We start from the raw sequence: 23,292 nt of genomic DNA on the forward strand, positions 1-23,292 counted from the left end.
ATAGTGTATTTATTAATATTTCCAACTGAGCATACCCCAACAGGAGCCATGTGGCAAAGATTAGGAGTTATTGAGTGGATTTATTTATCCCACTCCCCTCAAAAAACATTAATTCCTTCTCATGATTCCATAGCTCAATTAGTAATTAAGGGCAGAACTAGGATTTTACAATTAATTGGATCTGAGCCTGATATCATAACCATTCCATTTTCTGTTCAACAGACTAATTGGCTTTTTCAAACTTCTAGCTCATGGCAGATAGCTTTTGCTGATTTTCCTGTCCAGATAGATAGCCATTATCCTCATGATAAGATTATACAATTTGCATCATTAACGTCACTTATTTTTCCAAAGATTGTACATGCACATCCTATAGATGAAGCTTTATCAGTGTTCAGGATGGTTCTAACTCAGGTAAATCAGGTTTTTATAGTCGTGTTCACACAGAGGTAATGCAAATTTCTTATACTTCTGCCCAAAGAGCAGAGCTTCAAGCTCTGATTTGTGCCTTAAATTACTTTTCAAATGAGCCTATTAATATTTATTCTGACAGCTTATATGCAGTCGGAGTTACTAAAAATATTGAAACTTCAGTTATTGGGTATACTTCATCACAAGAGTTATTTGAATTATTCCATAATTTACAGAAGGCAGTGCTAATGCGAAAGTACCCATGTTTCATAGGACACATATGAGCTCATACTAATCTTCCAGGACCCTTAGTTTCAGGTAATGACAAAATTGATAAATTAGTAACTTTTTGTCAACAGATGTCTTCATATGACTGTGCACTAGCTTCCCATTCCTTACATCATCAAAATGCTTCTAGCTTACGTAAAAAATTTAATATTACTAGAGAACAAGCTCATCAGATTGTAAGCCAATGCCCTAAGTGTGTTATTCACACTCCATCTCTGCCATCAGGGGTAAATCCCTTTGGATTAAAACCAAATCAAATATGGCAAATGGATGTAATTCATATTCTTCAATTTGGTAAGCAATGTTATGTGCATGTCATAGTGGACACTTATTCTAGATTTATTTTTGCCACACCACATACTAAGGAAAATACCCAAAATGTAATTTCTCATTGCCTAGCAGCTTTTTTTGTGTTAGGGTGCCCTATGCAGATTAAAACAGATAATGCTCCAGCTTATGTAAGCTCTTCTTTTCAGCAATTTTGCCAAGAGTTTAAAATTAATCATAAAACAGGAATTCCTTATAACCCCCAAGGTCAAGCCATTGTGGAACGAGCTCATTTATCTATTAAGCTTCAATTACAAAAATTAAAAGGGGGGAATAGGGTTATGACTCCCCAAAATAGCCTTAATCATGCTTTGTTTGTTTTAAAATTTTTAAACTGTGACACAGAAGGTCACACTGCTGCTGAGAGGCAAATGTCTCCCTCAGTAACAGGCCCTTTAGGCAGAGTTTTGTGGAAAGATTTACAGACCGGTCAGTGGAAAGGCCCAGATCCAGTGATTATGTGGGGCAGAGGTCATGCTTGTATATTTCCAGAAGGTGCTTTTCGTCCTATTTGGGTGCCTGAACGTGCTATCAGACATGGAAGAGATAGAACCCAGATTCAAGCGACTGAAGATCGACATGGAGGAGCCCCTATCCAAAAGGAGGAGATATCGGAAAAGGATGAAGAAAGACCAGATTGACCCAGCTGAAAATCTGAGTTCATGGGAAGACGTAAAGAAGCTAACAACCCAGGCTTCCCAAATACTTTGACACCTAGGGAAGAACAGGACCCCAGTGATGATGGTAGCAACAGTAATTGCCCTGATTGGCTGTCAGGTAAAGGGGGATCAAGTAGACACTTACTGGACATATTTCCCAGATCCACCCCTGGTACACCCAGCTGTGTGGACTGGAGAATCCATTCCAGTATTTACTAATGACTCATTCATGATGGGAGGATTTACAGATACTCATATTACTCCCAATCATGTGACTAGATTTAATTATTCTGGCTACAGTGCCCAATTACCTTTGTGTTGGTCACACGATAAACATGGTGGCTGTCTGAAAGTATCATTCGAGGAAAAGACAGCAATTGGTAGACCTAGACTGACAAATAATTCTATTTATGGAGACTTAAAACCTTATACTAGATCAGTAATTAAGATGGGACTTTCCCATAACAAGCCAGTCATTTCTGCAAAACCTCCACAGATACCCCACGGTGCAAATAGTTCTACAATTGAGATTGGCACCTTTCCTAGATGGATGGATTGTGTAAATACCTTTCCTGTACAACATAAGGTGTCTAAAGATAGTGGGTATATTTTAGACTGGTCTCCAAAAATTGATAAGAGACAATTATGAAGAAATTCTGCTATGACACCTGCAGGATTTGTTAGTAATATTTTGACTTATAGTGAAGGTGGTGTTCAAAAGGATGTTTGGTGCTTAATTGCTGCCTCAGAATTCTTACATTTTACAGATAAGCCTTTACCAAAATTTGTTGGCAAGAACTGTAAAGAGGGATCTTGCTATGGCTTACGAGCCTGTGTCCAATCTCCTTATGTTTTAATTATTGGAAATGTAAAAGTTAACTGGATAGATGACAGATATATTGTTACTTGTTATAAATGTAACCTAACCAATTGTATTACTAGGTATAATGGAGGAAAAGGAGTGCTGATACTTCATCAGCCCTCTTTAGTTTTATTACCTGCTAATATTTCAGAGCCATGGTATGCTGATACTGGTTTACAAGTCTTGCAGCAAATTCATGCCCAGCTAGCAAGATCTAAACGTGCTATTGGAGTTATAATCGTTGGTGTTTTGGTGCTAGTCTCTTTTATTGCCTCCACTGTCTCTGCGTCTCTGACATTGTCTCAGAATATTCAGCATGCAAAATTTCTTAATAATTTAGCTCAAAATACTTCCAAGGCTCTGTGTAATCAAGTAAATATTGATGAAAGGATTGAGACTAAATTAAACGCCTTAGAGGTGACTGTTATAGACATAGGTAATGAACTTTCAGCTTTAAAATTTAAAGAAAGGCTTAAATGCCATGCAAATTATAAATATGTGTGTGTTACAGCTTCCAAGTATAATGCTTCTCTCTGGGATTGGGAGAAGGTTAAAAACCATTTGTTAGGTATTTGGCAAAATAGTAATAATATCTTGGATATTCTGGAACTTCATCACCATATCCAAGACATTCAAAATAATAGAGCTGATTTTTCAGATCCTTCTTCTTTGGCTAACCCAATATTGAAGGAGTTGAATGGATTCAACCCTGGAAATATTCTTAAACACTCGGCCTGGTACATTATTGAATTATTCTCTTTGCTGTTAATTCTCTTTTGTGTTGTAATTATAGGATAGCGAGTCCTACAAGAATACAGAAACTCCAAAGAGTGAACTGCTGCCTCATTTTTAAGAAAAGAAAGGGGGAATATGTGGGAAGCCATTCTCACACGTGACTGGGCAACTCCTGGTTTGGGTCTCAGGTGCTCTGGCTAACTGTGTCGGAGCTTTCCCAGCCCTCTCCTGATGAGAGAGCCTGTCCGTGTAGGGGTGTGACTGACCACTGTCCCTGGGGGCCAATCACTGACCTTGACCTTGTAGTGCGGCCCCCCTCAACCTTCATTGGATGGAATTCTCCCCTGAATTTCTTGTTCCCCAATAAAAGGCTACTCCCTGGCATGCTCCCTCTCTCTCTCTCCTGCTAGCCCTGAGTAATCCTTGCTGCCCTACCGGGTGATTCGAGGTGGGAACCAGAGAGGGGAGCTGTCTGGGACCTGGTCATAGAAAAAGGTAACTGAGTCTGTGTGTTTTATTTCAATCTCGCTAGCTAACCTTTATGCCAAGAACCTCACTAATGAAACCAGTGCGCTGGTCGCATACTGGAAATACAGGGCAGTGGAACAACCCAGCAACACCATCAGGGTAGTGCCCAGGACACATTGTACATTAAATCCCTCATCAGACAAACCAGAGGGAGCCCAGGGTTGGACATCTGCGCCTCTGCCAGAGCAGTACTAACTCCAGAGATGGGAGTTCAAATCATTCCCGCAGGAGTAAAAGGACCTTTTCCCCAAGGAACAGTAGGCTTATTATTGGGACGCAGTTTTTCTACATTAAAAGGACTTATGATAAGTCCTGGGGTAATTGACCCTGATTATGTAGGTGAAATAAAAATTATATCTAGTTCTCCAAGAGGTATATCAGTAATTTCACCAGGAGATAGAATAGCACAGTTATTAATAATACCCAGCCTACATGATAAATTCTCCAGCCGTCCTATAGAACGAGTTTCCAGGGGATTAGGCTCCACAGGTGTAGATTGGGCTATGCTGTCTTTAAATTTAGATTCTCCCCCAATGCTAAAACTAAATATTCAAATACATGAGTTTAATGGGCTACTGGACACAGGTGCTGACCTTAGCATCATATCTCGTCAAGAATGGCCAAAACATTGGCCATTACAACAAGCCACTCAAACCCTTTGAGGCCTAGGAGTGGTGACTAATCCCCATAGAAGTGCAATGGTATTAGATTGGAAGGATCCTGAAGGATGTGAAGGAACTATACAGCCATATGTATTGGATCATCTTCCTATAAATTTATGGGGACGAGATGTCCTAGATCAATTAGGTTTGATGTTAACAAATAACATCAATCCTAATGCATCCACTACTAGGGCTAGACAAGGTTTTAGGAAAGAAAACAGATTAGGAGAACAAGAACAAGGTATAGCAGCATCAATTCAAATAGATCAAGGAATAAATAGACATGGATTGGGTTTTCAGAAAGGGCCACTGAGACAATCAAAATTACTTGGAAATCAGAAAGACCAGTGTGGGTTCCTCCGTGGCCCCTGACTAAAGAAAAGATACAAGCAGCCCATGATCTGGTCAAACAACAATTAGCGGAAGGACATATACAACCTTCCGTATCTCCCCATAATACCCCCATGTTTGTCATCAAAAAGAAATCTGGTAAATGGAGATTATTGCAAGATTTAAGAGCCATTAATAATGAGATGGTTAATAACCATTGGGACCTGCTCAATCAGGGATTCTTCAATTGTCTGCTTTGCCAAAAACCTCACATGTTTTAGATATAGATATTAAAGATTGTTTTTTTTCAATTCCAATTCATCCCGAGGATAGTCCACGTTTTGTATTTACTATCCCTGCACTAAATCATGAAGGTCCTGATCAGAGATATGAATGGAAAGTACTCCCTCAAGGGATGGCTAACAGCCCAACTATGTGTCAAATCTATGTTAACAAAGAAATCCAGCCACTTAGAAATCAAAATCCTGAACTACAAATATTTCACTATATGGATGATGTATTATTAGCACACAAAGATAAAAAAACATTGCTAGAATGTTATGCCACACTTACAAATTTATTAAAAAATTATAGTCTAGAGATAGCAATAGATAAAGTACAATTAAATTTTCCAATTTATTATTTAGGAGTTCTATTATCCTCAACCATGGTCCATCCACCAAAAATTCAAATACGAGTAGATCAACTCAAATCACTTAACGACTTTCAAAATTATTAGGAGACATAGATTGGATAAGGCCTTATGTAGGCATACCAACAGGAGAGTTGGGACCTTTATTTGATATCCTAAAAGGTCCATCAGATCCAAATTCACCCCGAATGTTAACGCCTGAAGCAAGAAAGGCATTAAAAATCATTGAAACATATATGGAAAATATACATTTGGATAGAATTGATATGTTTGCCTTTATTATTTATTGTACTACCAACAAAAAATATTCCTACAGGAGTATTTTGGCATGAAGGTCCATTATTGTGGATACATTTATCTTATTCTCCTAACACTATTCTTACTAGGTATCCTGAGGCTGTAGGACAATTAATACTCAAAGGAATAAAAGCAGCAAAGGGAGTGTTTGGAATTTTCCCAATAAAATTATTACTCCATATACTATGGATTAAATTGATGAGTTAGCTAATGAGTTAAATACTTGGGCAATAATCATGTGCAAATCTAATGTTTCATTTGATAATCACTTACCATCTAATACTTTGTTGTCTTTTTGGTCTAAGCATCCTGTATTTTTTCCAAAAATGACAAGAAAAACCCCTATCATGAATGCTCCAAATATATTCACTGATGGGTCAAATAATGGTACAGCAGCAGTAGTTACCCCTGATCAAACTTTTACATTTTTATACCCAAACAATCAGCTCAAAAGGTAGAACTTAATGAAGTATTACAAGCTTTTGTGATGTTTAAAGATTTTGTATTTAATTTATTTTCTGATAGTCAGTATATAGTTAATGCTATAGTATCCCTTGAAGATACTGGTAGGATTTCTCCCTCCTCTACTGTTTTCTCTTTGTTTTCCACTATACAAAGTCTAATCTGGGACAGAAAAGATCCATTCTTTATAGGACATATCAGGGCACATACAGGATTGCCTGGAGCCCTTAGTTTGGGCAATGGTTTAGCAGATAAAACTACACATGACATACATATTTTCTCTACACTAGAAGAAGCTACAAATTTTCATAAAAGGTTCCGTGTTAATGCTAATACTTTACAAAAGCATTTTAAAATAACTAAGGAACAAGCCAGACATATAATAAAACAATGTCAAAATTGTGTGTCCTTTTTACCACAAGTTAATCTTGGAGTCAATCCTAGAGGACTGATACCTAACCATATTTGGCAGATGGACATCACACACTTGCCAGAATTTGGAAAATTAAAATATTTGCATGTTACAGTTGATACTTCTTCCAGATTTTTGATGGGCTCCCTTCATGCCAGAGAAAAACCTAAAGATGTTATAGCTCATTGCTTACAAAATTTTCCACTGTGTGTGTTCCAAAACAGTTAAAAACAGATAATGGTCCTGGCTATACCTCTACCTCTTTTAAACAATTTTGCTCATCATTTGGTATTACTCATATAACAGGAATCCCATACAATCCACAGGGACAAGGCATAGTTGAAAGAGCTCATCAAACTATTAAAATGTACTTATTAAAGCCAAAAGAGGGAATTGGGAAGGGGTATATATCCCCCAAAGATAAACTTAAAATAACCCTTTTTACTCTAAACTTTTTAAATTTGGATTCATCAGGGCTTAGTGCTGTGGAAAGACATATGTATCCAAAAAATGTACATAAGCCTAAGGTACTTTGGAAAGATATTCTAACAGGACAATGGAAAGGTCCTGACCCTGTGATTGTCTGGAGTCGGAGGTCTGTTTGTGTGTTTCCACAGGGAGAACAGCAACCTATTTGGATTCCAGAGAGACTAATCAAAGCAATTTCTACAGACCAAAAAGAAGATGATTTGACTCAAATCCATAACAGCTGATATCCAGAGCTCCAGCTTGGCTATTCTTACATCTGCGACAGTGATTAACCAGGATGCTTTTTTCAATATCTATTTTATTATTGCCTTTTCCCACATCATAAAGTTCTATTTTATTTTTTGAGCTCATACAAACCTAGGTTAATATTTTTCTGATCAGTTTTATTTTTTGACTGTGGAGTTTTTAAACATTGCAATGGAAATTTCACCTGTGTAAAGCTACAAGGCCTTTACTATTGTCTTATGTGTTGTACGTTTGTGTGCACTCTTGTGTTTTGTGTTGTATGTCTGTATGTGCGTATGTCCATATTTCATATATGAGGAGCGCTCATGAAAAAATGGATCTGAATTTTTTTATTCATGTGATTTAAATGGTTTAATTTAAATTAGGTAACAGCTGTTAAGGATTGTTTTTAAAGGAGGTTAACAGATCTGTTTGTTTACTTTCACCTTTCCTTTTCATTATATTTAATAATTCTGTTCAGGATAATGTCTCTTTAGCATCATTGCCAGAGTTCTTATCTTCATCCCAGTGCCGGTGAAGACAAAGATAAAACCAAAACTACAGCTTCTATGATAGCTCTCACAGTAAACTGTATAAACTGATGAATCAATGAATATAACTCAACAAGTAATGCTCAATTTAGGAGTCGATTTACTTTGGGAGGATATGGACATATTGATAGATTCCTCCGCTTTGAACTGCTTGCAGAACTTGCCTGGACTATGTATCACTTGTATGCATTGTGAACTATCTGTTGGTGCAGCGAATTGTGGTAGTGCTGGCATATCTTTGCTGATGGTGTCACCGGTGATACAATTTTTCCAAAGGAGCCGTCAATTGGCTTGGTGTCGTGGCATTTCTGTATCCTCCTCCCTTCTACTAGTGATGGTGTAAAATTTGGGGGCCAACAGAGGTGAGGCAAAGAACCTCACCCCCCACTGGCACCAAGGCCAAATTTGGGGGCCAACATAGGTGAGGCAAAGAACCTCACCCCCCCACTGGTGCATAGGCCTATCCACTAGTATGGCTATATGCTGGACCGGTAGTCAGTGATGGGGATGATCCAATTGCAGTGGTATCAACCTAAGTCAGGAGGCTGACGCCTAGAGGTCAGTTCATCTGATGACGGGTAAGGACCATATGTTGAACTGGACAACCTAACAGGCAAGGTCCATAAGCCACATTGCTTGTTGTTTAATTAATCAGAAGGGGGGAAATGCTGAGAGCTATTGCCAAGTAGGAATGAAGCATGGCAATTTCTTTGTCAGCCTACCCAATGTTGCTTAGAGGGAGGACTCTCCATTGTGGAAATGGGCTTGCCTTGGACCCAGGTCATTTGCAGTGACATTGCATGAATGTTTGAGAAAGGTGACCCTGCTCAATTACCAGGGTGGATCCGGGTTTAGGGAGGATCCTGCTGGATTAGGGTGGGTCCAGGTTTAGGGTGTATCCTGCTGGGAATAGGGAGTATCCTGCTGCCTCAAGCGCCTGCTCCTTGGGTTTAGGGCGGTTCCAGGTTTAAGGTGGACCCTGTTGGGAATAGGGCGTATCCTGCTGCCTCAGGCACCCGCCCACTCCTTGTGTTCCCGTTGAGTTCTCACGGGATTTAGAGAGTATTTTGGGATGCAGAGCCAAGTGGAGGTGTGGATTTTCCCCAGAACGTGAGTGTAGAGTGCCGGTGACAGTTCGGGAATAAAGAATTGCTGTTTGAATCTACAAGGCTGTGAGTGGCTCGTGATTTTGTTCCCAGCCAGACTGCGGCAACAATTTCCCCGTGTTTCCCCTCCTCCTGTTTCCCTTCCTTCTACTCTTCAGGGCTTCTTTCTATTCAGCACATATATATTTTTTTCCATTGATGCTGAGGATATTTTGAAATCAGGAGTGGATGCTGAATTTTATTAAAGGCTTTTTCTGCATCAGTTGATAGGACCATGTGACTTTTGTTCTTTATGTGGTTAATGTGACATATTGCACATTTGATTTTCAATGATCGGGTCACTCTTGGGTTCCAGGGATCAAGTCCATGGGGTCATGTTGGAATGTTCCTTTTGAAAAGAGCTCAGTTTGATCCTATGATGTTGTCTGAGGATTTTTTTACCTCTGTGTTCATGAGAGATGTTGATCTCTGGGTTTATTTTTTAATACTCAGTGGTCAGATTGGGATGCTGCTGTAAATGGATGAGACGAAGTGTTCCCTTCTCTGTTTCCCCAGAAAGTTTCATGGAATGGGACTGTTTCCTCCTTGTTTTGTTGGGATAGCCATCTAAACCTGGATTTTATTTTTTTAGTTTTAATAAACTAAAAATGCACTCCAGTCAATAGTTGCAGAACTATTCAGAGTATCTATTTCATCTAGAAACATTTTGGTCATTTGTGATTTTTAAGAAATTAGCCCATTTAATCCCAGTTCTTAAATTTTTATTATGATATTATTTTTTTCTCATTTAATATCTGCCAAAGCTTTTCTGAAAGCCCCTCTTTCACTCTTCATATTGGTAATTTGTGTCATTTTTCCTTATTGCCTGTCAGTCTCACTAGAGGTTTATCTTTTGCTCTTTTAGAAGAGCCAGCTTTTGGCATTACCGAATTTCTCTATTGTTTTTTGTTGCTCACTTTATGGATTGCTGCTCTTATCTTCATTTTTCCCTTCCTTCTGCCTATTTTGCACTTATTTACTCTTTTCTGACTTATTCAGATGGAAACTCAGTATACTGATTTTCAATTTTCTTCTCTGTCAAAATGTGCATTTAGTTCTATCAAGTTCCTTTTCAGTCCTGCATTACCTAAACCTCACATGTGTTGATAGTCTGTATTGTGATTTTTTTTTTGTCATTTAAAATATTTTAGTGTCCATGGGGACTTCTATTTGACATATGGGTTATTTAGAAGCATGTTGTCCAACTGCACATTGGACAAGTATTGCACATTATTCTTATATTCTTCTGTTATTGAGTTCTAGTTTAATCCTATTTTTGGGAGAAAGGGTATGCTGGCTGATTTCCTGTTTTTTAATTTGTAAGGTTCATTATTATTTTTTTCATCATCTAGAACAAGAGCACATTGTGTATGTTCTTGGGCACTTGAAAGCAATGTGTGTTCTGCTGTTGTGGGTGAAGTGATCAGTGAATGTCAGTTAGGTCCGATTACTTGGTGGTGGTGTTCAGTTCTTCTGGGTCCTTGATGGTTTCCTCCCATGAACTCCATCAGTTTCATGAGAGGAAAGTCAAGTCTCCAGCTGAAGTTGCTTATTTGCTGTTTCATTTTTCCAGATCCTTTTGACTGCACCTGTGTTGAAGCTGTGGATGACTGCACACTTGGGATCGCTGTGTCTTACGCATGATGATTGAACATACCAGACTGGGGACAGGCACTCCTAGAGAGACCTGCCTACAAGGTTGGCTTTTAGCTGAGTCTGGAAACTGGGCAGGTCAACTGTTGCCTGCACTAATATAAACCTTGCCCTCAGTGATCACAATGACTCAGCATGTCCAAACCACCTGTATGAACAGTGAGGTTTACACTCCATGCTGCCTGCCTTCTGGGAGTTCAGAACTCCAGTACAGGCCAGGCAGAGAGGAACTAGGTGACTCTCCATGGACCCAAACCATAGACTGTTACTCTTGGGATCTTCTTGGGTAGACAGCCAACAACGTGTTGTCACAACACATCGATGAGGAAGTTGAGTGATCCCATGTGAATCCTCTGGAGAGGCTCGTGGAAGCTCGCGACTGGCTTCCTCAGGACCTCTCCCCATGGGACTTTCCCTCTTGCCCATCTTGCTTTGTGTCCTTTGCCTAAATAAATCTCAGCTGAGGGTGCAATTATATGAACACAACAGGAGGAAGATGGTTGAAGTCTCTCCTTGTGGAGGTGCAGAGGTTTGGGCTCTGAGGGGTGGAGTGATGTGCTCAGGTCACTTGTGTGCAGAGGCTGAGCTGGACCCTCCCCTGCCTGTAGCCCTCATGAGTCACCCCAGGACCTCCCTCTGCTCCTTGTTCCCCGCCTCTGTCCTCACTCTCAGCACTCCACCCAGGGCACCTCAGCATCACGAATCAATTCTTTTTCTATTCCTCTTCCCTCTTCAGGTCTGATCTCATGGATGAGATCTCTCTCCCCAACTCTTATTCTAGGCTCCCCAATACCAAAAGAGGGGTCATCCAAAGTCCTCCCACTGCCCCACATTTCTTCCCTCAGCCCCATTGTCCACACTGCTGCAGACCCCAGGAATCTCTCCTGATTCCTTTCCTCCTCCACCTCCTGTCTACTAACTTAATCAGGGCAGTTCCCTTCTTGCTTCTCTGACCTCCATAGCCTCCTGCCTGCTTCCCCACCTCCTGTCCCTGCTGCTCCATACCCAGTCCCCAGACCACATGCCCTTCCTCATCAACACTTCCTCCCTCCCTCCCCTCCCTGGGCTCTGCCCCAGGTCCACCCAGGGCCTCGACCTCCACTCACCTACTGCTCCCTCTGGCCTCTGCTCTTCAGCACTCCTGGGTCTCCCTGGCCTAACCCCCTCCCCATGCCCACTCCCCCTCTTCCCATTCCCATCCAGACTCCTTCCCACCGGGTGCCTCACTGCCCTCTGGCTCAACTGGCCCTCTTTGGGACCCAGGTTACAGAGCCCATCATGCAAGGAACAGGATGGGCCACAATTCCCTGTGCCTGTCTGAGCTCCCTCCAGCCTCCAGGAGAAAATCTCCTGGGGGCTTGGCCTCCCTCCCTGCATCTCCAAGATCCATCTCGGGGCCTGACTTGGACTGGAGCAGAGCCAGGCCTCTGTCCACCTCCTCCTGCACCCCAGCCTGAGTCAGCCTGTCCATCAAGCCCCAGCAAGACTGAGACAGCAGGAGGGAGTTTCCCTACCATCCTGAGTTGCCCAAGGTCATGGCCAGGGCACTGTGAGCAGAAAGGAGCTGAGCTCTGAGGTTGAGCCTCTGCCTCCATGAGGACACAGGGCAGGAGTTTTCCTGGGGACAGGGCAATACAATACCCACAACTTCCTTTTTCCAAATTATAAAACATTCTTTCCAGGAACTGTTCCATTTCCAATAATTACATGAACCTGGCCTCTTCTTTTTCTAATTACCATGAAAGAGCTGGATTCAGCCCTGCTTAGAACTTCTCTAACAGAAAGTCACGGTTAGACACTTCAGGGATCACAGGGTGAGACGAGAATCACCTTGAACTGGGAGGAAAGGCTTGTGGAAGGAAGAAGAGGGACAGGGGTGTTCTCTGGGGCTTGGAGAGACCAAACTCTCCTCACAGGGAGGCAGGCAAGGAAGAAGCTCACCAACCAGAAGCCCAGAATGCAGGCTGAGTGTGGACACAGTGTTGGCCCAGCCCCCAAGGCCCAGATACCCCATCTCTGGGTGCCAGCCACTTTTAACAATATCACAGCCCCATCTCCTGAGAGGAGGACTTGGTGGGCACTGCCAGCTGAAGAGATGGCAGGGGAGTTGGGCGCAGGAACTACCTGAAGTGTGCAGGGTAGAGGGAGAAGCAAGGGAAGGAAGAGCTGGTCCTTGCTTCCTCCCCAAGCCCCACAGTGAGGATGCTGAGCTGCCCCCAGTCCCTCCCACCCCTTGCTGTCTGGACTGTTCAGGATGTGAGGTCTCTAAGTGGGTGTCGGAAGAAACAACTTATTTGGGGCTTGGGTGAGGTAGCACACTGGTGCCTCAAAGAAGCAGCCTCTTCACACCAGCTAGTTAGGGATTAGGTTTCCTGCTGGGCTAGAATGTGCTTCTGATCCTGGGTGAGGGGAAGCCCTTTTCTTTTCACACTTCTGCCCATGCAAGTTCTCGGAGTTTCCCAGTGTGGGGATGTGTCTGTGGTGGCTTGTTCCAGGTGGTGTGGTTGGTTTCAAAGTTGGTGGATATATTTGCCTGTCGTGGAGATGTTTATATCCTCATTGTGGGGTGTGTCTGTGTGCTCAGAGGCCCTCCTCCCTCCTTGAAACCCTCGCCTACACCCACCAATATGTGTATGGTTGTTTTTTGGGGGTTTGTTTTCAGTATCAGTATTTGCTTGTTTCACTTTCTCTCCTCTCTATCTGAAACTTGGGCATTTTGGAATGTTCCCTGACCACAGATGCCACCAAATTCTCCTGAATGCACATTGAGCGCTGATCTCTCACCCCTCCTGCTGATTTCCATATCTAATTGACTCTGGACCTGTGCCCTGTACTTGTTGGAGGATTAAAATTTTTATGTGAACTTTGACCTATGTTTTCCCCTATTGGAAGGCTTGGGTAGGTGGAGTTAAGAAAAAAATAAAACTCAAAGCTAAATAAAAGAAGCTGGACATCCGGCCAGCAACGCACAACACTTCTGGATAGAACGATGAGTTGGGTGAGTCCCCAGAAAGGGTTTTGAAGCTTTCATTTAAAAAGCAACAGTGACAGTCTGTTAGCGTGAATATGTGTGCTGTCCTTATTGGCTCCAGCTCAGGTGTAGAGGGGACAGGAAGGGAAAGGGGCAGGTGGGCTGCAGGTCTGGGGCTCTCACACAGCAGGAAAGGAACCATGGTTGGGTCCAAGGGCCCAGAGGCTTCCCTGCCTCAGCTGCTGTGTGAGGTTTGGTCTCCTGAGTGCTGGCTGCCTCCTGGCACCTTGCTGAAGGCTTGGCTTTTACCCAAACCAGGCTTCAAGAAACAGGTTGTAAAGGAGGAAACAGGGAGTGAGATTCCAGTTAAGTCAGAGTGGGGAGTGTCCACAGGCTGAGAAGGATTTAAATTCCAAACCTTTTGTTCTGTTTTTTTATTTTAATTAATTCCACAATCATATGTGAATGTATTTGCCTTGTTTAAAAAACCAAAAGCAGAAAATCAAAGGGAGACCAACAGAAAAAAGGGACAAAGGTGTGGGAGGAGGGGAGTGAGGGGGAGAGGTTAGGGAGTGATCTCAGCCAAAATATATTGCAATATTGCGTGCACGTGTGTATAGGCAACAAAATGCTCATCATTATGTACAAGTGTTGTGCACAGTAAGAAGATGTGGAAAGAGAATTTAAGAAGAAAGAAAGGAAGGAAGGAAGGAAGGAAGGAAGGAAGGAAAGAAGAAAGAAATCCAAAGCAAAGTCGAAGCCATGAGCAAGAAGGATGGAAGCCCTTCTCCCAGGCTCCCTGCTTCCCCTCAAGCAGCTTGGGGTGCGCTCTGCCACATATGTTTCTGTGCATTTGCACATGTATACAGCCCCCTTATAAGTATCCGTTTGTAGCTTTAGGTTTTGTTGTAGTTTTTAATTGGGTTCCCTGAGGACGGTTCATCTAAGACATCATTCTATCTTTCCTTTCACTTATATGTGTTTACTAGAACCACTGTGGTGTGCTTCAGTACATGTGTGGGTTGTTTTTTTTTTTTCCAGTACTAGCGATTGAAAGCAGGACCTTGTGCAAGCTAGGCAAGTGCTCTACCACTGAGCTATATCCCCAGACCTTTTAAAATCTTCAATATGAGGCCACATATCCCTAGATTACAAGGCTAGCCACAGAGTTGTGATGCTCCTGTCCCAGCCTCCAAAGTCACTGGGATTCCAGCCATGCCTGACCACTGCTGGCAGTTAGTATCTTTCTGATGCTTCAATCGGCCCACCTTGGGTCAAGCTGACTCCTGATCCTTGCTGCCAAGGACTTGAACTCCCAGGAGATCTCCCACCTCCTCCAGGCAGCTGCACCCTCACTTCTCTGTGCAGCAGCTCAGCTCCCTGGCAGGGCGCACTGGGCCCAGAGGCTGGGCTGGGGAGGGGTGCTGGTTGCCTCAGAGTGTCCCAGAAATGCAACTCGCTCATGTGAACTTCAGAAGAGAACCCCTCCCCCTCTGACTCCCACCACATCCTGCCTTTCTTTTCTTGATTTTGGCCTGGAGCCCAGATTTAAGCTTCCCCAGCTTGTCTGAAACCTTCTGGGATTGTTCAGGCAAAAATGTTGGAAACCCTGAGATCTCGGTTTCCATCTGGCTCTTCTGCTCTCTAGGAAAGTTCCCTAACTGTGCTGAGACCCATTCTCCTCATCTATCCAGGAGGGTGGTGGTAGTTATTGCTCGAAGGATGATGAACAGTGGGGGTCAAGTGTTCTGCAGTGTTTGGCAGGTTGGGCTCTGTACGTGGGTGCTCTGTAACTCACAATGATCACTGAGGCCCAGGCACATGGTTGGTGGCCCTTAACAAGGTGATTTTGACATCTTTGGGAATCATATCAGCATTTGCTGCTACAAACATGCTCTGTGCATAAAATGTGCTCTCTGCAGCAGGTGCACATCACTGCCCCACACTCCTGTGCGGCAGACCGACTGCCATCTTCCCTCAATGTCACCCTTCCCATCTCCTTGTCCTGGAGCACCTTTCTAGGCTCACAAACATAATGTAACCGGAGAGGGGAGGCTTCCCACCAGTGAAAGGAGAGGTGTCTCTTCTTTGATTCCTACAAGTGATGAGCAGAGGGATTCTGTAGGCTAGAGCTGGGGCTTCCTGCAGGTCAGCTTCTACAACATTCCATAAAAGCCCCCCACCCCCCCCACACACAATCTGTGTCTTGTTTTTCTGTTACAGAACAGAACACAACCAAAACTTGGAGACCTAATTGAAATTTCTCGCTTTGGCTATGAGCACTGGGCCATCTATGTGGGAAATGGCTATGTGGTCCATCTGGCTCCACCAAGTACGTAAGGTTTCTCTATTAAAAACACAAGGGCTGAGATCAAGAGTATGTACACAGGCACAGTTATGTGCTGGTCCTCACTCTGCCTGGCACAGCAGGTGCTCAATCAGCATTTACTAAGTGAATCATGCTCATTCCCTCTGGCCTATGTTTCCTGATATTTCTCCTTATCAGTGAGTGCAGCGAGAGAACATTGACCTGTTTCCATTTTAGAGTGCGTTTCAGTCTCAGTTGGTCACCTTTGGTTGATGAGCATCCCTCCAAAGGTCCAATACCCTGTGTCTGTGGCGTTCTGCAAGGTCAAACAACAGCGGAAGAAATTAATGCTTCCAAGAGTTTATACCTGGCTGCAGAGTGCAATGGACAGGTGTGGGCCTCTAACCTCCCCAGGGCCAGTCTGGAATCCCGGCTCTTGGGCCTCCTTTGTGACTTGAGCATTCGGCTTATCGTCACTCAACTTAGCTTCTCCTCAGAAGAGCAGGGATAGGGATTCCTGTCTCCCAGGCCGTGAGGGAGAGAAATGAAGGAGGGCAGGGAGAGCCTGTGCAGGGCCTGGCCAGGTGTGGGGCCTCCTCCCTCTCTGTCCCAGCATCATGGCTTTAAGGGACACGCGGACATGCTAGAAACCCCACTGACCTGCACACAGTGGAACACTGTCCAGTCCTTCAAGTCACTAGTAGAGCTGGTGTGGACATGCACCTGTGTGCACATAAGGAAGTCAGTCGAGTGAGAGACATTGAGACCTTCTGTGGCACCTACGGCAGCTCACAAACTCAGAGACTTTGAACAGAAAATGACAAAGAGCTCAGCTCACAGCAGTGCTCACACTCAGCTGTTAAAGCGTCATTGAGGTAGTGCATTTGTCCCTGAGCCTGGCCACTAGGAACCTGGCCTCCTTAGGCTGTGCTGCTGCGGGTGCTCCCTGGTTGGTGTCCAACCCCTGGGACAGCAGCAAGGTCCTGCTCACAGCAGGAGAGGGAGGTCTGTCTGGGCTAGAGCTGGCTCTGGGGAAATCAGGACAGTGTCCAGTTAGGGCTGCATGAGGTGGGCCCTTTGTTCTTGTTGGTTTGTTTGTTTGGATGAAGCCCTGGGGATTGAACCCAGGGTGCTCTAACCATGAGCTATACCCCAGCCCTTTTAAAATTTTATTTTGAGTCAGGGTCTCACTGTGTTGCTTGGGTTGGCCTTAGAATGGCATCCTCATGCCTCAGCCTCCTGAGTGTCTGGGATTAGAGGCAGGTGCCCCATACGGTGCCTGACTATGGAGTTTTGGTCTACATTCCGTCTGCTGCCTCCTTTCTATTTCTGTTTAACAATCCCCTCTGTTGGTCAGTCTCTCAGTTGGACCAGCAATGGGACTAATCCCCAAGATTACTCTTTGTCTTCTGATGCTTGTCCTTCAGGGGACCTCATAGATAGTAAACCAGGACTCAGCAGATCCTTCACATGGTTTTTGTGAATACAGTTTTGGTGGCTTAGTGCTCATAGAAGTCATCCGAAGAGCATGTGGTTGCTGACAAAGTTCATGTCTCTTGAGGATACACCACATGTAGGGAGTGTTGTTACTGCAACTAGGTAAGAATAATACCAAGGGCCTGGAGGGCATTCCAAAAACAGGTGTCCAGGAGCCCAGAGTTAACTAATTGATTTGGGAGGTGTGTCCACTGATCACATCTCCTTGGTCACATGAGGTACCTGGATCCATCCTTTAGATCTTTAAGATTCTGGGCTATAACCCTGGGTTTATTATCTTAGAAGCAACATTTTGCCCAATAAGTGCTTTGGTTCCTTCCATTGAGCAGTTAGTCGATCAAGGACCCTTTCGTTATGGAGTATTGAAGCTAAACTGCTTATGTCAGTCTGCTTTCCTTGAAGAGAATTTAATGTATCATGAGAACTTGTTTTAGGCCTTGTAGAAATATAGGTCATGGATTTTTCTAATTTAGAGACTCCCATTAGAGTCTTATGCTCCCATTAGAGCACAAGAGCTGGGGTTCCAGACTGGTCCTGGGAGTGCTAACAGGGTTTGCTAAAAAACAAAACAAAACAAAACAAATAAAACCAACATACAGAGTTTCTCTTCATAATCATCTTTGGAAGTTCTTGAAAAATTCATTTATGGAGGAATATTTCATGCACAATGATCTCAAGGTGAGAATTTGTTTGGCATTTCTAATTTGTATGTTGTTATTGGGGGTGAGAAATATCCCAGGCTGCAGCATCCAGATCCCTTGGATTGGAAATATTTGTATATCTTATTACCACAAATAATGAATAATCCAACATGAAAGAGACACACACAGAGAGAAGGAGAGAGCAAAAGAGAGTGTATTTACAGGTGGATCCCATTACCCACCACCAAGTGTATTAGGAATATCGTGATTATTCTTGGCATCTTGGCATTGGCACAATGTCAGTTTGAACAGCAGTGAGTTAAACCAGGGTAAAAGCATAATACATTTTTATAATCTTTATAAAAATGTTCCACGAATTCTATACCCCAACAAAATATGATTAATTCCTTCTCCAGACATGTCCTGAATATTGGTCTGTACCGTGTGCACACCGGCCCTCTGCCTCATATAATGCTACTACAGAAACACTCCATGTACTCACAGAGATTCTATTGATTTCAACGATGGTTTCAGCGAGTTTCTTAGTAGCATATTTGAAGGTATCATTTTCATTTTCTAATTTTAGTTCTGAATCATTCAACACTGGACTCCAGGACCTCCCATGTGAGTCATATGAAAGGAATGAATGATAGAGCAAATCCAGAATGAGTCAGGCCCCAGCACATTAAGATTTCCCAGGTAGAGGGGACGGACAGTGAAAGCATTGCAGCCGCCCTGAGCCACCCCTGGGTGGAGGGCTGCTTACAGCACTGCTCCAGCTGGGAATGAGCGCTGGGGGCTGGGGGAAGACGCTGTCCAGGGGAGGAGGACAAAACTTTGTGAAAACCACTTACTCTCCCAATTTGGCACTGAGGCTTTCTGGCTTGGGGCTAGCTCTGAGCTACTGTGGCCCTGCCCAGGCCTGAGTCCACTGTTTCCACAGGTGAAGTGGCAGGAGCTGGTGTGAGCAGCATCATGTCCATCGTGGCTGAAAGAGCCATAGTGAAGAAGGAGCTGCTGTCTGTGGTGGCCGGAGGGAACAAGTACCGGATCAATAACAAGCACGATGACAAGTATGACCCACTGCCACTCAACAAAATTGTCAAGGAGGCAGAGAAAATGGTGGGGAAGGAAGTCCCTTATTCATTGACAAGTGACAACTGTGAGCACTTTGTGAACGCGCTGCGCTATGGAGTTTCCCGCAGTGACCAGGTGTGTCCTCAGCCTGTGTCCCCTTCCCTGTGATCAGATCATTCCCCAGTAATAAGGGGTGGGCACCTCCTGAGGGCTGGCAGTGCAACCTGAGTTGGAGATTGCCCGGGAGTGGGGGTCAGGGAAGCTGGCAGAGTGAGCAGTGGGGTCCAGGAGAAGGGGACTCTGGTCATGTTGTGTCCATTTTTTTTATGCACAAGGTCAACAGGAAACACTTCAGCTTTCTTGGGCCAGATGGTCCCTCTCCTTACTCTGCCAGGGTCACTCTGTAGCCTGGGAGCAGCCATTGACTCTGTGTAAACCAACAGGCAAAGCTGTGTTCCAAAAATCTTGATTTCTTTTCATTTATTTATTTTTGTAGAAACATATGGCAGGCTAGATTTGACCAGTGGGTCAAGGCTTGGTTTAGCAAGTCTTGGTTTAAAAGGACTTGAAGTGCTCGGGCTGTAAGTCAATGGTAGAGCACTTGCCTAGAGTTTCTGAGACCCTGAGATCAATTCCCAGCACCATACACACAAAAAAACTTAGACAAATTATGTTATACATTTTTAGTTGAAAATCAAACATTTCAAAAATCATGAATATGAAAAATTTGTGAAGGATGGATTTTTTTTTTTTTTGCATTTTGCACCCCTGATTTCAGTACAGATTTTCTTGAAAACCTTGGTATTGCAAAATTAGTTTATTTAATGAATGAAAAATGTCTTTGAGGTATTTTAAATAGTCAAGCCAGGTGTTATGGTAAAACTGTCAGTCAAATCAGATCACTTTTTTAGTCAAAAACTGACAATTTGCCAGGCACATTAGTGTGCACCTTTAATCCCAGAAGCTCAGGAAGATGAGGCAGGAGGATTACAAGTTCAAAGTCAGCAACTTAGTGAGTACCTGAGACACTTAGTGAGACGCTGTCTCTAAATAAAATATAAAAAAGAGCTGGGGATGTGGCTTAGTGGTTAAGTGCCTCCGGATTCAATCCCTAGTACCAAAAACAAAAACAAAGAAACAAACAAAAACACGCTGACAATTTTTCAGTTGAATTGAAGGTGTTAATGCTCATGGCCATGATGCCACCTCACTTTAGAATTCTAATCTCAGTGGGAGGTGGACCTGGCAGAGGGCCTCCCTCCACACGGCTGCTTTGCTTCTGGAGGCCTCTTGTTGGGGAGCTCTGTGTTCTTGAATTTTCCCCCTTGGCGTCCAGGGATGTTTGAACCTTGGCCTGTGCCCCACAATTCAGGAGGGCAGGGGTTGGCTCTCCTTTGGTAAGGTAGGAGAAAGGCTGTGGTAAGGAAGGGAGGGAGGTGGGCAGGGAAAATCCATCCCTTCTGGAAGAGAGGGCCCCAGGCTGGAGCCCAGGCTGGTAACTGAGAACTGCTCCTCAGCTCTGAGCACTGGGGCGAGACCTGCTTTGTTGCTGTGACCTTGCTGAATGGGTCCCCCTCCTGTTAGCTGGGGAGGGTTGATGTGTGTCTGGCCTAGGGGTGGCTGCTCAAGGGTATGGTGTGGTGGGTTGCTTTGTCATGTATCTAAAACCACTTCCAAAGTTGCAGGAAAGCCCCAAGGATCAATTTTACCTCTGGGTGTTTTAGGGGTGGTTGGCTCTCTGCTGTGCTTCTGAGGGTTCAACTTAAGCAAGGCTGGGGTACTCAGTGGTGGATGTTCCATTTAGTTTCTCCCTGGCCTGGGGTCCCTCTTTGGGAACCTCTTCTGCAGGTACCTCAGTGACTCACCTGTCTTCTCCCTCTCACTCCTTCCTTCCCTTCTGCCTTTTCTCCATAGGAAGCTCCTCCTCTGCCTGTCTCCAACTCACTTTCTCCTTCTCTGTACACAGTGTGCTGTGAGCCCTGCAGAACTCTGGGCCCCTAGTGACTCTGCCCACATTTTGTACTGATAGACCACTAAAGTATAACATGGCCCCTGGAACATGAAGTTCTGTCCCTAGAAAGTTCCCAATCCCCCTTCATATGACTGCTTGAGAAAGTTCACCTGTCAAGGGAATGCGCTATTTTTTCCCCAAACAACAGCAGATGATAGACCCAAGACTTCTCTGTCTTACTGCATTTACTAAAATGGGTTTATAATTATGCATCCTTCCTCTGACTCTGTGAGACTCAGATTGATAGACAGGAAGATCACATAAACATAGATAGAGACCTTATTATTCAGAAGTGTCTTTCTCCACGGTCTGAGAGGGATGCCTTTGGAATGTACTCATCAGAAAACCAGGGCCTCCTGCCGTCTCCACAGGACGGTACAATCCTAACCCATTAGTTGCAGGGAGCACACTCAGCCGGCCTCACTGCATTTACAGGGACCTCCCTTCATCATTTTTCACCTGACTCTAGCGACCCCCATTTGCCCACCCCTGCTCCTTCATCTTCATCTCCCTTTGAAACACCTGTCACCTCTGCACCATATACAACAGAGCCCTGCTCACTGCCAGTGGTGACTGAATGAAGTCTGAGGTCACCGCTTTGTCTGAGGTCCAGCTTCATTTCTCTTTAGCATCTGGAGGTGATCGAGTGTCTGTAGATAAGATAGTGCACTGTTGCCCTTTCTCTTCCCCCGCCGGCACATGGTGCATTCCCCAGAAATCTCTTCTCGCATCACTGATTTTAGTTTCCTTCCCTGGCTGTGAAAGACATAAGCAGAGCTGAGCCTGGTCACTTGCCAGCTGTGTGGTTTGAGTGAGGTCTCTCCACTGGCCACCTCAGTCGTCACCAGCTGGAAGGTAGGGATTAGAATGCCAGCCTCACGGGGTTGTTGAGGGAGGTGAGAAAATTATAGCAGTTGGACAATGACCAGCACAGGACAGTGAACTGGAAACAGCCATTATTATGGTGTGGCCCCCTCTGCCTGAGTTCCATCTGTGTGCAAAATGGCCCCGGGGTGGTGGTTGGCCATGTCAGTCAGCTCACGCCACCTGTGCTGAAGCAGCAACCATCAAGGTCCCCCTCACGTCCCCACTCTGTCCTTCAGCAGGACCCCTTCCCTTTCACACACAAGCAAGGCCTCTCACTGCACAAAAGCCTGTCCTCAGCGCTGCTCCCAGTCCACCATTTGCTCAGCAGCTAAGTCACCAGGGTCCACCTGTGCCAGGCAGTGGGCTGAGCACCAGGGACACCAAGAACACCTAGGTGGGTCCCTGTCCTCAAGCCCTGGGCAGTGGGAGTTCACAGGGGTCATTTCTCAACTTGGCACCTGCTTCAAGGCTCCCTATCAGCCACCCCTGACCTAGAACATCTGAGCCCTGCCCCTCTGTCCTTCCCACAGCCACCCCATGGGTTTATCATGCTTTAAACACCTCTAGGCTGAATCTCTCTTTCCTCCATTGAGACTCCCTTTTCATACTGAGACTCAGTCCTGCATTCATTCCTTCCTGACAGGGACCTCCTGTCCTCTTTCCTGGGTGGCCTGACCTTTTGGGATCCCCCCTCCCTGCCAATAGTTGTTTCCTCTGTGATGTGGTGACAAGGACAGGGAGCATGTTCCTTGTCCAAGGAATCTGCAGCCCAGGAAAGAGGTTCCTTGGACAAGGATCTCTGCTCAGACTCCTGATGTGACCCTGCCCCCTTGTCTTCTGTTGCAGGTGACTGACACACTCACTGTGATTGGTATTGCATCTGTTGTCCTGGGTGTTTTGGGCCTCATTGGGATGGCGGTCGCCAGAAGCAAGCGGGAAAAGCAGTAAATGCAAGGCTTTATCTTGGCGGCACCAGTTACCTTGGGGGAATTTGATCAAGCCAGTGGGAATGATTTGGTTTACAGATTTCACTCTTTTGTAATCATGAGCACTTGGTTTAGTGGAGCTCAATCAAAGCATAGGAAGCTGTTATCTGAAGGAAACGCTGGCTGCATGGCATCAATTCTATTAAAGAGCTGATTGCACAAAGTCATGGCCTCAATGTGTGTGTTCCCACCCACCCCAAATTCATATGTTGATGCCCTAGCTCCCAATGTGGTAGGGGGTGGAGG

General features: G+C 44.5%; 1 protein-coding gene across 1 annotated transcript; it reads left to right on the forward strand.

Moving 5' to 3' along the window:
* Nucleotides 1-1,500: 1,500 nt before the first annotated feature.
* LOC124092697 (phospholipase A and acyltransferase 2-like) lies at nt 1,501-23,292 on the forward strand. The gene is made up of 4 exons (XM_046444508.2): nt 1,501-1,698; nt 15,883-15,991; nt 19,049-19,317; nt 22,907-23,292. The coding sequence occupies exons 1-4, from the start codon at nt 1,501-1,503 to the stop codon at nt 23,006-23,008; spliced, it is 678 nt and encodes a 225-aa protein (XP_046300464.1). The 3' UTR covers nt 23,009-23,292.

This window comes from Marmota monax, unplaced genomic scaffold (assembly GCF_021218885.2).
Source record: "Marmota monax isolate L192 unplaced genomic scaffold, Marmota_monax_Labrador192_F-V1.1 WCK01_AAM20220418_F8-fsc00038, whole genome shotgun sequence".
NCBI lineage: Eukaryota > Metazoa > Chordata > Mammalia > Rodentia > Sciuridae > Marmota > Marmota monax.

Bases quoted from the DNA above. Each gene is read 5' to 3' on its own strand.
- LOC124092697 (XM_046444508.2), top strand. From the start codon at position 1,501: ATGCTTGTATATTTCCAGAAGGTGCTTTTCGTCCTATTTGGGTGCCTG. The intron at 1,699-15,882 runs GTAAAGAAGCTA...TTTCTGTTACAG, and splicing joins ATCTGAGTTCATGGGAAGAC to AACAGAACACAACCAAAACT. The intron at 15,992-19,048 runs GTACGTAAGGTT...CTGTTTCCACAG, and splicing joins GGTCCATCTGGCTCCACCAA to GTGAAGTGGCAGGAGCTGGT.